This window comes from Thamnophis sirtalis, unplaced genomic scaffold (assembly GCF_051295495.1).
Source record: "Thamnophis sirtalis isolate CommonGarterSnake01/CBP01778 unplaced genomic scaffold, rThaSir2_p1.2 scaffold_3, whole genome shotgun sequence".
NCBI classification, from domain to species: Eukaryota; Metazoa; Chordata; class Lepidosauria; order Squamata; family Natricidae; genus Thamnophis; species Thamnophis sirtalis.
Window position 1 is genome coordinate 113,716,106 of NW_028261383.1, and position 14,627 is coordinate 113,730,732.

At 41.3% G+C, this 14,627-nt stretch overlaps 1 protein-coding gene across 1 annotated transcript; it reads right to left on the reverse strand.

Moving 5' to 3' along the window:
• Nucleotides 1–1,067: 1,067 nt before the first annotated feature.
• LOC106556384 (G protein-coupled receptor 54) lies at nucleotides 1,068–11,008 on the reverse strand. The gene is made up of 5 exons (XM_014075379.2): nucleotides 10,702–11,008; nucleotides 6,288–6,412; nucleotides 5,808–5,943; nucleotides 4,155–4,393; nucleotides 1,068–1,801 (listed from the first exon to the last, which is right to left on the reverse strand). The coding sequence occupies exons 1-5, from the start codon at nucleotides 11,006–11,008 to the stop codon at nucleotides 1,442–1,444; spliced, it is 1,167 nt and encodes a 388-aa protein (XP_013930854.2). The 3' UTR covers nucleotides 1,068–1,441.
• Nucleotides 11,009–14,627: the final 3,619 nt, after the last annotated feature.

Here is a 14,627-nt window from a genome sequence, read left to right on the forward strand (position 1 = left end):
TCCCCACAACAATTATTTGTTGTCAAGGAACTTATTCAAGTCATGTGTTCCAGTAGTTTGAGTGAGTGTACACTGTGCAAAGTTGTCCCTGCTCACTGACAAGCTGGCCAGAATCACGTGGAAAATCTTCCTGGCTTAATGCAGTCACTACTAATTACTGTGTTATCATCTGGAGACTTTGTGAGCCAGACCAAGGTCTCTATTAAAAGTAAGAGAAGGAAGGAGATGGAAAAAAACTAAGAACAGTGTGCAGTCTGGAAAGAACATTTCTTGTATTCAGCAAGAGAGTCTAGGAAAGCTGGCTCCCATTCATTTCTCAACTGCCAGGGACTTAGATGCACCTGGAGAACTCTCTCTTGGTCCACACCTGTCTTCTTGTCCTGTGGTTGGGATGTTTGAAGAAGATGGATACGTCCTGAAACTTGTCATATGGTCAGAGTAGTAAATGTCTTGGGATAATCTATCAAGGATATTCCTTATAAGTAAGCCTCATGTACGCACATGCACAAACTCCCAAGGTTAGAGCACTATAGAGAGATTAACTCCCCTGTTTTTTAAACACAGGTCTAACACAGTTTTAGAGAGAGAAAACTCATGTCTGCAAGGAGGCCATATAACAAATATTTCAAGCAATATCAGTGAAATATTATGTGGGCAAATGCTTCTGTGATAGCAGCCAGGTGTATATTTGCTCTTACAACCCAAGAATCTGTCCCATCTGTGTTCCAGACTGAGATAAGATGGGGAAACCTGAGTTTAGTCTACTTAGGGAACCTAGTCAAATGTTAGCATGTTGGTTGAATCAGGCCATCATCTTTTCGCATGGGATAGTTTGTTTTGGCTGTTTGGATTAGTGGTTAAAAATAGAAAATAATAACATTATGTCACTAATAGATATTAAATATTAACACTGTGTGGGTTGGTTAAACAGGGATGCATCTTAACTGCCATTGGATCAAGGATGTGTCTTTTGAATGATCTTAATCTGTTGTTTTATTATCATTTTAAACTGCTATTTTTTTTTAAAAAAACAAACCTTTGAATCTCAATAAACCTCAAGGAAAAAAATCGGTTTCAAAAATTTTATTTTTACATTTTATAGCCAGAGAATGGATGAATCCATGCTGTACAGGACCTGTATTTCAAAGATGACTATGAACACAAAACAGTAGGCAAGCTTCTGCCAGCATTGAAACCTAATACAGCAGTGATTCCTGAAGCCTTTTAAATTGAAATTCACAATGAATAATATGGAATCCCTAATTCTTATCCTTATGGAATTTACTTAGCCTAGAATGCAGAAAATTCTTCTTCGTGTAGGTGGTACGGAGGAAATTACCTTTCATATATGGCTGAGTCAGTAACCACCTCACTTTTAACATATCAGTGGGAATATCCTTTCTCTGGAAGGAAGCCAGCCAAGTTCTCCTCACACCAGAAGCTAGGTCTCTTCCGTTATAAATTTCATCTCTGCGTTATGGGAGCCTGAATGCATGCCATTGTCCCGTATACGCTGGCGGAAGAGGAAGGGGAACGCCTTCTTGAAGGATTTGCGGAAACTGTCTCCCATGAAAGCATAAACAATAGGGTTGAGGGAAGAGTTAGCATATGACATGCAGTTAGCCCACGTCTTAATCTTATAGGTTTCATAGTTCGCCTGGAAATGGAGATAGAAGCCCTGAAAAAGCAGGTAGAACTGGATAGGACCCCAGCAAATGGCAAAAAGAAGTACGATCACTACAACCATCTTGGAAATCTTAGCTCGCATGGCAGCTGAGCGCTCAGAGAGATGTTGCACTTGCTGGAAATGAACAGAAAACACACATGAACAGTATTTATGGAGAGTGTGCCAGTTGAACAGCCAGGCTAATTGCCTAGTTTCACAGGGGGGAAAAAAGATGTAGGTACTTGTTTCAGATTCAGGAGGAAGACAATGGCAATTTTAGACAGTCATTTTAATATTTATTATTTTAATTGTAAGCTGCCCAGAGTCACTTTGCAGCGTGAGGTGGGTGGCATACAAATTGTATAAATACATAATATAAAATATCCCAAATTTTCAGAATGTGTACCTTTGGAGAGGTATTTTTCAAAGAAAGGTAAATGATGGAATCTCAGGGAAATGCAAGGGACTCAGCAGGCCTTTTATAGCTATTTTGATACTCTGCGCATGCTGGATATCTCTGCCCAGATTTCTGGCACTTTACAAAGTGTTTGGAAGTGGCTTGCTAGTATCTTCTTCTAGGGCTGATCCAGACCCACCCATCTGGATTTTGCGATTCTAGAGCAGGACTAGGATTCATGGTCTCCTGATTTATAATCCAGAACTTTTAACCAGTAACCAATCTGGCTATGGTTTTTTTAGGGGGGAGGGGGGGGATATTATTTGCTTATCCTTACATTGACAGTTCCTTTACTTATCATCTTATATTCACTTTTTCTTCCATTTTCCCACTCATTACATTTTTTTCTTCCTGAATTTTCCCACAGGTGTAGAGACCTTTAAGGGAAGGGAGATCAACTGAGTAATTTAAAATTTAATTTAATAATTTAATTTAATTATTGGGTAAAAATGATTGGGAATAAAACAAACTAAGCATACCTTAATTTTTTTGTGCTCCATGTTAGGAATATAATTCTAACGGTTGGGTTGGCAATATATAAATCATGTAACAATTTTTTACCTGTTTCTTTAAAACATACTGTAAAATGTGATTGGGTGCTGTTTTCCTCAATCAGCGATAAGAGAGAGCCAGAATGACTGCTAGCTCTCTCTCTTGTTTCGTTAGATGCTGGGCTGATCTGATCTGAGTGCCGTGTGCTATTGTACGTTTTGCAACTGCTAGCAAACTTTGTGTATCGAACTGATTATATGTTACTGGACTATGTTATTTGGATTATCCCTTAACTGAAAGACATTGATGACTGACTGTCTTATCCGTGTATGACTTGGACTGTTTGATGGACTCTGATACCTCTATTTCCCATGAAAGTAAAAGCCTATTTAAACTGCAGTGTCTCTGTATGCTGGTTTGTGTGTTCTCCAACACAACTCTCACAACGCTTCGCTGAACGTACTCGCTCTCCCAACGGGGAGCTTATCTAACACTCCATTACCGATAGAAAATTTGAGAATTCAGAACACATAGGAATTCAATCTTTTGGTGAAAGACATTATATAAACAGCTGAAGAAGACAAAATGAAAATTGATGAACCCAAATATTGCATGCCAAGTCCACAGAACTTATATATTTTCAGATAAGATTTCAGCAATTTAGGAACATACAAAAATATGTCTGTTTTGCCAGGTATTTTAAATTGATGATGAAATGAAATAAGAAAAAAATTGTTTGTTTATCAAATATCAATCCTGCCCATCATACTTGCATGACTCTGGGTATTAACAAACAAAACAGTAAAATAATATAAAAGCCATAGTTAAAAACATAATTAAAAACCATATTAAACCAAACATTTTTAACAACAGCGAAGTTAAAAGGCAGATGGAGCACCTTCAATCCACCAACCACCCACAGGGTTGCATGAACCTCTTAGATCCTCTGGCCATTTGGTAGAGCTAGATTTTAATGTTCTTCTAGAAGGCCAGGAGAGTGTGGACCGGCCACTGGGGCAAGCTGTTCCATAAGGTGGGGACAACAGCAGGGAAAACTCCCTTCCTAGACCACACCAGTCAAAGTTCTTTAACCAATGGGGTTATATTTGATTAAATATTATTTTATTCTTAATTAAAATTAATATATTAGTTATTATAAATGAAGGTATGATTTATTAGGCATTTATGAGTCACAGCAAACCTGTTTATGATTTATCAGGCTTCTAGTTAACCTTAAGGTTAATTACGTGCAAAGTAGCTTAATTAGCAAAATATGTTGCATGATTGAAGAAAATGATTTCGACTCTCTCCAAAACTTAGTACACATATTGGCAACGGCATGAAATTTATTCTGGTGACATTAAACAATGTATGGGAGAGAACAGGTTTTCAACTTTTCTCTCAGATTTCTTTTTTCTTTTTAACATTTGTTTAAATTACCTGAACTGGGACTTTGTTTATGCACATACAGGATACTGCAGGAGCTATAAATATATATATATCTAACAACCGAAGTACGATTTCTTTCTATTATCTTACCTGGTAATTATGGTCTACTGGTTCAACCACAGGACGTCCAATGCGCTTGAGCATGACGGTGTAGCAGAAGCAAATAGTGAGAAGTGGCAATAGATAAACACCCAGGAAAGTGTAGAGGATAAAGCTGCGCTCCTGGCTCTTGCTTGTGAAAGCTTCAATGCAGTAGGTACGTAGACCATACCAGTAGCCATTTTCAGTACGATGATAGATAGCCATGGGCAAGGAGAGAATGAAGGAACCTGGAGGTCATAGAGACAGAACTCACAATCTTTGGATGAGAACTCTAAATCCTTGAATTTAGAAAACAAGCTCTACAGAGACTTGAGAAAAACTAGGATAATGATCCTATATCTTGGAACAGTGGATGGGATGGATGGATGGATGCTTAGATATGTGGGTGAATATGGTTGCTGATTTACTAATAGCAATAAAAATTAGTCCTTGCAGTTTTCTTGGCAAGATTTAAAAAATAGTTTGTCATGATTCTTCCTAGTGTTCAGAGAACGTGACTGGCTGGAGGTCACCTGCTGGCTAAGTAGGCCTAGAACTCATAGTCGCCTGGTTCCTAGCCTGGTGCCTTAACCACTACACCACATTGGCTCTCATATATAATAGAGGTAATGGAGAATATTTTTGAAAATGGTGTTCAAAGCATTTATAAACCTAGCCCAGAGACTGAAGGATGAAAAGAGAGGAAACTGAAACATGACCATGTTCAAAAATCCATCAAATGTTTATCTTTGCCATGACAGTCAAACCACTTGAAGTTTAAACAATCTAAAGATAATGGTTATCAAAGATTATTTTAAGCTTACACACAGTACTATTAGTTAAAGTAATATTTATTAAATTATTTTCATATAGTAAAATAGCAGTAGACTTATATACCGCTTCATAGGGCTTTCAGCCCTCTCTAAGCGGTTTACAGAGAGTCAGCATATTGCCCCCAACAATCTGGGTCCTCATTTTACCCACCTCGGAAGGATGGAAGGCTGAGTCAACCCTGAGCCGGTGAGATTTGAACCGCTGAACTGCTGATGTAGCAGTAGCCTGCAGTGCTGCATTTAACCACTGTGCCACCTTGGCTCTTTTGAGGATTGAGGATTGATTAAAACATCTGAAACTTCATGAAGGGGTTGATGAACTGAAAGGCTTGGAGACCGCTGATTTACAGAAAATTAGGTGGATAGGTCAGTAAAAGGTAAGTCTTAGATTCTGATGTCAAAAGATGATGATTTATTAAACTTATATGCGGTCCAACTTGCAATGAGACTGGAAGATTAGTCATTTGAAGTGAAATAATGGCTTCAAAAGTTAGGATATTTGACTCATCTTGATTTTTATTCATGCTGCTTATTTTACACACACACACACACGCACACACACACGCACACACACACACACACACACGTGCGCGCGCACACACACGTACTTCAAAGTAATAGTAACACTTTTTACATTTCCTTTTCTTCTAACCTCACTTCTTAATTAAATAAGCAACTCCAGAGATTATCATTATTATACTAATCCCAGAGAGTCTGGATGTGTCAAACATGGGTTTGGTCCCCCTTCCACCTCAAGCTAATAGCCTCCTCTTTTTCCAGAGGTATAAGTGCTCATAGATTTTGCAGACAACCCCCCCCCCCCACTTACCAATCCAAATAGCAAAGCTGATGGACATGGCTACCTGAGGAGTTCGATAACGCAATGACTGCAGTGGGTACAGTGTAGCATAGCAGCGGTCCACACTCATAGCCATCAGAGTAATGCAGGTGGCCTGGACAGTCACCTGGTGAGAAGACAAAGCATGTGGTGAAGACACCGAAATCTAAATTCACCTTTCAGCTGCTTGTGCATCTCCTTTTCCTCTTTAAAGTGAGAACAGCACTATTTGCATTCAGGGTGAATAGTTTATAGTCCCTGCAGATCTATAATATCTTAGGAAGGGTGTTGGGAAAATATAAACACTCTGCAGGTTGCCTGTCCTAGCATATACCTATGTTCTTGGCACCATACACAGAAATTAAATTAAAATTTATGCACTTCATATCGTCAATTTTACACGTTGGAGATTAAAATAAAATTATAGATAAGGTAGATAATAACATTATAATATAGATAATTCAAGCTCACCTGCTGTAAATAGTTGACAAATTTGCACATAAAGTCGCCAAACACCCAGCTGGGCAAGGGATAGAGAGTGGCAGTGAAAGGAACACAGCACACTAAGAATATGATGTCAGTGGTAGCCAAATTTGCTGTGAAAGACACAAATAAGAGACTGGATGCTTTTGAAATGTGGATTTACAGATGGCTGTTTAGTATAAGCTGGGTTGAAAAATCAGAAATGAGGACGTGATAAGCAAAGGGTACATCATCAAAACTGATCATCAAGTTAGAATATTTTGGACATGTGATGCAACACTTAGAAAAATACACCATACTTCACTTAATCCTCCAGGAAAAGATTGAAAGCAAGCAAGGTCCAGGCAGAAGAAGAACATCATGGCTTCAAAATCTAAGGGACTGATTTGGACAAAACTCAACAGCACTTTTTTGTGCAACTATTGATAAAAATAGCATGTCCAACATGATTGCCAATGTCCGATGACAGATATGGCACAAGAAGACGAAGGTAGACAAACTTGCAGTGAAAGACACAAAGTTGAGATCAGCTTTGGCATAAGGTTAGCTGAGACAAGTAATGTCGACCAGCTTCCCTGATCCAAGTCTTAAAGTTCTGTCTAACACAGTGGGTTCCCAATATGGAGCCCCCGCCCCACACATAGGCAATTTGATTTTTAATGGGGGCAATTTGAACCAGGCTTTAGGTTTCCTCCACGTGGGTAGAGTTCACTTTAGAATTATATGTCACGCGGGGTGGGGGCATCCGGATTTCAGAGATGCTTAGGTGGGGCATGGCCAAAAAAGGTTGGAAACCACTGGTCTAACACAATGGATTCCTATTTGTCTGGGCCTCAAGAGAAAAAGTGCTGTAGAGATCACACTAACCCATATGTCCCTCCTCCTGACTTCTATCGTTGTTGGTTCATGTTCTCCACCGGATTTTGAAATGCAGCACTTCAGCCCACATTTTGGAATCATCAGTGCCTTAATATTCCAGAAGAAAGGGGCATCTGATTAAGTATTCTTGCTGAATATCCAGCCTAGAAAGTTTGCTTTTAACATTTATTTATCTTTGTCTATTTCTTGCATTTTATTTTCATCTCCTTATCAATACATGCCTAAGGTGGTTTAAAGTCATTTTAGAAGTTCTGGGGTTAAGATATTTGCTTTTCCCCTTTAAGTACATAGCTGGTCATGGCAGTTTTTCCTCTGAGTGAGACATGGTGTGCTTCGCCAACTACTGGTATTTGGTTGATGGTATGATCCAGGGGACCCCAAGTGGGTGGGATCAGCACTACATCTCTAGACTACCAGTTGATATGGGAAATATCATTCCATCACTTCCAGTCAATTGATATAGACCTATAGCTATTCAGCTTTGAGCAATGAGAAAGTTCAAATCTTTCTCATTCAAACCCCCATTTGGATCAGCTTGAGTAGTCAGTGTCCAAGGGATTGGAAGGAGAAAGAGCATAGAAAGAGTGTTCTTTTTCTGCTGCTTCATGGCATATGTCTCCTTATCCAATCACCTGCTTTCAGGCTGCTTTGGAGTATGGATTACCCACTCTGAGAGGATGGAAGGAGAAGAAGAGGGAAATGGCTCTTGCACCAGACAGTGGTGGATTTCAAAAAACTTTAGAACGACTTCTGTAGGTGTGTCATGGCTTTCTGGCCATGTGACTGGGTGGGAGTGGCTTGCCAGCCATGTGACAGGGTGGGAGTGGCTTGCCAGCCATGTGATTGAGTGGGAGTGGCTTGGCAGTTATGTGACTGGGTGGGCGTGGCCAACTTGTCAAATGTGGTGAAATTCACTTAACAATGCTCTTGCTTAGCAACATGTTGGCTCAGAAACCAGGAGACTATGAGTTCTAGGCCAGTCTTTGGAAAGCTGCTTAGGTAACTTTGGACCAGTCTCTCTCAGCCCATACCAGTAGTAGGTTTCAAAAATTTTTAGAACCTCTTCTGTAGGTGTGGCCTGCTTTGTGGGAGTGGCTTGCCAGCCATGTGACAAGGTGGGCATGGCAACCAAAATGTTGGCTCAGAAACTGGCATTTGAAGCACATGAGTCTTAAAGCTGTCAAGTTACAAGACCCTTGCACCCCTAACTCTTTAGAAAAAAAAACCCCAGGGATGTTCAAACTTGACAGCTTTAAGACTTGTGGACTTCAACTTCCAGAATTTCTCCTCCAGTCATGTTGGCTCAGGAACTCTGGCATTGAAGCGTGCAAGTCTTAAAGCTGTCAAGTTACAAAACCCTTGCACCCCTAACCCTTTAGAAAAAAAACCCAGGGATGTTCAAACTTGACAGCTTTAAGACTTTAAGGTTTAGATAGGACTCTTAGAGCAGGCGGGGCAATTGGAGAGCCAGCCAATCAGTGAGCGGCAGGCGAGGCAAGCGTGGTGCGGATTGGCAGGGGGACGGAGCTGGAATTGGTTCTAAACGGCATGGTAGATTTGTAGAACCTCTTCTATAGAAGAGGTTAGAACTGGCAAGAACCCACCCCTGCTGCCAGATCACTTATCTCACAAAGCTGATCTCTGGGGCTGGAGACCTAGTGGGTTAAGAATCAGATCCCACCTTCCCCTGCCACCTGATCCCCAAACGGGGACAAATGGCAGGAGAAGAATGGTAATCAGCTCTTTGACTTTCTCTTACCATTTCTTCTCATCCTACAATTGGCTGCCACAGCTCATGCAAAATCGGGAGTGACTTTTGACAGACAACTAAACCTCTTAAAGCTCACCTGATTCCCAGATTCAGCCCTCAACCCAGAATGACTGGTCTCATTTCCCATTGGTTGAAATATTTATTCAGAGTAGAAGAAGCAAAATTGGGGTGATTCAGTCAATCCTGTTCCTTAAGTTTCCCTTTTCGCAGTAAATGAAGGCAGAAACACTTAGCAGCTTCCAAGAGTGGGCAGCAGTATGGCAGCAAAATTTGTAATTTGTAATTTTTTACCCACTGAAGGACTAATAGATTATACTTTAAGTGAGCTGTGGATGAGGAACCCAAAATACCGTATGGCGGTACCAACGCCTACAAGTGTCATCGTATTTAATGCAATGCCACACTTAGGTTAGAACAGAGAATATTTGATGAAAATCATCTGGATTCAAGTCCTAATTTCAGAGAATGATTACACAAAAGGGGAAAATTATGTGTACCAAGGTTCTAATAGGGATGGAAAGTGGACTGAGATTAACTCTGAAAGAGGGAGCATACAGCTTTTGTCTAGACTAAGTATGCATTCCTTTTTCATAATGTGAAATTATTTACATAGAATGGCATGCATAATAATGCCAGATCAACTACTAGGGATACGATACAGACTACCTCACTTCTTCTGATGCATATGGTTGCCCAGCTTTGTGAGCTACAATAGACTAAACCAAGAGTGAGGAACTTATGGCTCTCTGTGAAACATTGAATTTCTATTCCCATCAGCCCCAGCTATTGTGGCTACATAATGATGAGAGCTGGGAGTTGTAGCACAAGTTTCCCAATATCTTATGAATTAGGTGTGTCATATGAATGTGCCAGAGCTTGGGAACAATAATATTTTTTAACCCAGCTTATCTGAACGTATTGTAAATAGCTTTGGAATGGCTATCATCTTAATATAGTCAGAATACAGAATAACAGTTGGACAGGAATTTAGAGGTCTTCTAGTCCACCTCCCTGCTCAAGCCATGCTGGACAAAAGGCTGTCCAGTCTCTTCTTAAAAGCCTCCAGTGTTGTAGCAACCACATCTTGAAAACACTTGAAAAATGCATTGAGGAATATACTGGTTTGCATTACTTTCTGATTGGTAAAATCTACCTATCTACCTACCTACCTACGTTTAAAGTTACAACACACTGTGGATTTTTACCTAGCAACTACTGAGGAACTTAAAGAGCAACACATCAGTGTAATCTGGAAATGCAGTAAGGATGTGTTTTTATTTTTTTTTAAAGGAAGTATTTTAACCATTTTTCTGTGAAATGATTAAATGTAATCAAAGCTAATATTTAAAAACACTCTCTCTACAACTCAGAGCAAGTGTCAAGCACTATAGCTCCTGTTTCCAATATTTCACATAAATTTAATGCATTAGGTAGGAACTTCACTGTACACAGTTGATTGTAACGTTACAAGCAACTGGTGTTATCAGTGGCAATTTGTAGGCCTTAATTGTTTGTTTAAATAGTCTTGATGGAAGTTGACTGGACAGAGTGAGAACCTAGATCTAAAACCCTATCAGGTTCTAAGGTTCTAGATCCCAGCTAAGGCAGAAGCTGCAACAGAAGTGCTACAAGATTCTTTTTTGCCCCTCATTTGACAATATATCGAAGGAAGTATGTTAGCTGACTCTGCCCGCCTTGCAACCAGCTAGGTGAGGTCTGCTACTGCTGAGTGGGGGCATGGGACTCACTCACCAATGTAGAAGTTTGTGGCTGTGCGCATCTGGCGATGCTTGCTGATGACATAGATGACCAGGCCGTTCCCCACCAGACCTAGCAACATGATGAGGGCGTAAAAGAGCGGCACCAGCCAAGCATCGGTCAGAAATGGGGGCGAGGTCTCCTCTCCGCTGTGGTTAAAGATCCAGGACTGCGTCCCGAGCTGGAAGGCACCTGCTGCTTTCTTAGGCTTGGTGCTGATGGGGTCACTCTGCGGGGCTACGGTGGGCTCGTCCATCCAGCTGCCCCAGGAGGCGTCGGAAGGCAGGGGCTCCGCAGCCATACGCAGGGGCAGCAGAGGGCTAGCTCCACACCGGAGCAGCCCTGCTTCCAAGCGACGCGCGGCTGCGAGATCCTCAGTTTCAGCAACTGAGATCGTCTCTGAAATCGGAGCAGGACCGGCCAGGCAGCTCCTTCCTCCTTCGACAACCGGGAATCTCAATCTCTTCTTAGTGGAAGAGATGCACGGTGCGTCTAGTAGTCCCGCCGCTAAGGCAGCCGGCTGCCCAAAGAAGAGACGGGAAGCCTGCCCTCCCCTTCAGGGAGCCTGCCCTCCCGGTTCAAGACACGGTCAGCGAAAGCCGCTTTCCCCGCTTGCTTCTGGTGCCTCCCTGCTCGCTACTGCAGCCGCCGCCACCGCAATCGCCAGAGTTAGGCTTGCGGGCGCAATGAGCGGAGAAGCGCATCTTCCAGGATGCGCCGAGCCTGCGGGACTCTTGGCATAGTCCGCCCAAGCGCAGCATCCTGGACTTTTTCTAAGAGGCTCCCACGGCTGAACTTAAGGAAGAGCGGCGCCAAGAGCGGCTTTGATTGGCTCCCGAGGACGCTGCCGCAAGCGGCCGACAGAAGAAAAAGGTTCATTGCCGAAGATAGTCTGCTTGGCGGTCACCCCAAAGAATTAAGGCTCGACGGAAAGCCGAGTTAGCAGGAGAAATAACCTGCCCCTCTGCAAGTTCCCCTGGTTTTGCGGGGGGGTCCCTGCAGTTCCTAGAGGAGAACGGGAAGACCTAAAGGTTGGGAGTGGCTTGCCTCAGTGGGCGGGGGTCCTGCTTACTTGGGTGAGTGAGGCTGCTCAAACTCTTATAACTCCCCCGTGTAATTCAAGAAATACTTGGAGGGCTGCAGGTGGTCCAGACCAGGGATCACTAACCTTTCGGACCTCAGGGACCACTAAATTCATAATTTTAAATCCCGCTGACCACTAATACGAATTTTTAAAAAAACATAAATAGTATTTAGTGCAATATAAAAAAAAAGACAATACGCAGGGGATATTTACTAAGTTGGAGGAGGGATGTTGGATGATTGTACATGTATACTGCTATTTTTTCTTTTTTTATGTATATTGAAATGGAATTATAAATACCATCAACACAAAAGGGATTTTGCTCAGAAGCTGAAATACACCAAGTGAATTAGAGGAAGAGTGGGAAGCAGAGGAGAGAAGAAAGATAGGAAGAGAGGGATACGAGAGAGGGTGAAGGGGGAAGATGAGGTGTATAAGGAGGAGTGGTAAGGGGAGAGAGTAGAAGGAGAAAGGAAGGGGAAGTAGAGTAGAAAATGATGGAGGGAAGACAGAACGTAGAAAGGGGGAGGAGAGAAGGGGAAGAAAGTGTCGGATAAGGTATAAATATGGTGTATGGAGAGCAGAAGAGCCAATAACTGGGTTTTTCTTTTTTTTCCTTCCTTGGCAGTTGATGGTAAGATGAATTGATGTAAGTACTTAATAATACAAGTTGATATAGACTATGTAATAGTATACATGTGATTATATGCTATGAAAATGGAAAATAAAACTTTTATGTAAAAAAAAATGACAATAGTTTTTCTGCGGACTACCAAAATTTTCTCACAGACCACCAGCTGGTGACTGCAGGTCTAGATCAGTGTTTTTCAACCTTTTTTGTGCAAAGGCACACTTTTTTCATGAAAAAAATCACGAGGCACACCACCATTAGAAAATGTTAAATTTTTTTAACTCTGTGCCTATATTGACTATATATAATAATTTTTCCCACGGCACACCTTACACTATGTCACGGCACACTAGTGTGCCGCGGCACAGTGGTTGAAAAACACTGGTCTAGATGATGTGGTGGATATTGTTCTATCTCCCTTCCATTCCTTTGCAACAGGAAGTAACAACCAAGTAGGTCCAACTGTAGCTAAAGAACTGGTAGTTGTGATTTCACATTGCTGTGTATATAGTAATAATATGGCTATCAAATATCTGTCAGACTACCCCACCTTTTTTACATGAATGATCTGAAGTTGTATACAAAAACACCATCTGAAATAGAATCACTGCTCAACACTGCCCAGATTTATAGCCAAAATACTACCATAGAGTTTGGACAAGTGTGCCACCCTTACCATCGACAGGCGGGGAAATAATGAACATTGACTGTATCAAGATGCTCTAGGGAAATAATATCTTGTTTCTGGATCAAGAAGATTGTTACAAATATTTGAGCATCCTTGAAGCTGACAACATGAAGCACGTTAAAGTCAAGAAGACAGACTAAAAGTCAATATATCATGAAAGTGAAGAACAAAAAATCCAGACCCAGGGGAGGAAATACTGTTAACACCTGGACAATTCCAATCATTAGATGGAATAGCCAACTGGAGTCAAATAGAACTAAAAGCCCTGGACAAGAAGATCAGAAAAATAATGACAATGAATCAGGCCCTTTAGCCACAAAGCAATGTTGACAGCTTTACTAGAGACAGTTTTGCTTAGTGGTTAAGGCACCAGGCTAGAAACCAGGAGACTATGAGTTCAGGCCAGTTTTTGGCATGAAAGCTGCCTGGGTAACTTTGGACCAGTCTCTCTCAGCCCATACCAGTGGTGGGTTTCAATTTTTTTTAGAACCTCTTCTGTGGGTGTGGCCTGCTTTGTGGGAGTGGCTTGCCAGCCATGTGACTGGGTGGGCATCGCCAGCTTGTCAAATGTGGTGAAACTCACTTAACAATGCTCTTGCTTAGCAACCAAAATGTTGGCTCATAAACTCTGGCATTTGAAGCACACAAGTCTTAAAGCTGTCAAGTTACAAGACCCTTGCACCCCTAACCCTTTAGGGAAAAAAACCTAGAGGTGTTCAAATTTGACAGCTTTAAGACTTGTGGACTTCAACTCCCAGAATTCCTCCTCTCGCTCTTCATCTTGATGATGTGCAGATGGGCAGGGGGAGGGAGCTGGAACCGGTTCTAAACAGCACTGTAGATTTATGGAACCTCTTCTACAGAAGAGGTTAGAACTGGCAGGAACTCACCCTTGGCCCATACATCAGGCTTGGGCAACAAGAGGGTCAGTCAATTTCTGTCTTGACCAATGGATCAATACTTGGTTGATTTGCAAAAAGACAAGACTCCGCATTTGTGGTGCTAGGAAAAAAAGTTTGGAATATATTTTAAACAAAACAACAAAGCAACAACATTTTATTGCACTGCATTGTGAGTACAACATGTACTTTGTAAGCAGAAAGAATTAGGTCCATTCCCTTCATCTGAAACAGAAGGCACAAAGCAAATGGTGTTTTAAAAGCTGTTTTTTTTAAAGTACTTAACAGGTTTACAGAAAGAAATATAAAAATACTATCTATCTAAGAAAATTTTTATGAAAAACTACAAAAAAATCAACTACTCAACAAAAACAAAACAAACTGATGGAAGATATATATATCTTCCATATATTGGTGTGCGTGTGTGTGTTTGTGTGTGTGAAACTGCTGCCAATATAGGGCGATGCAGAAAAGGTAATGGCTGAGTGATAATACCTGTGTTTCTTCTTCTTCTGTGTATTTCGGTCACAGTTATATTTTTTCAATCATCCTGTGAACAATTATCTCTTTCTTGCAAGAGTGGAATAGCCTAGGTAAAATAGCCTCTTGGTGTATTAT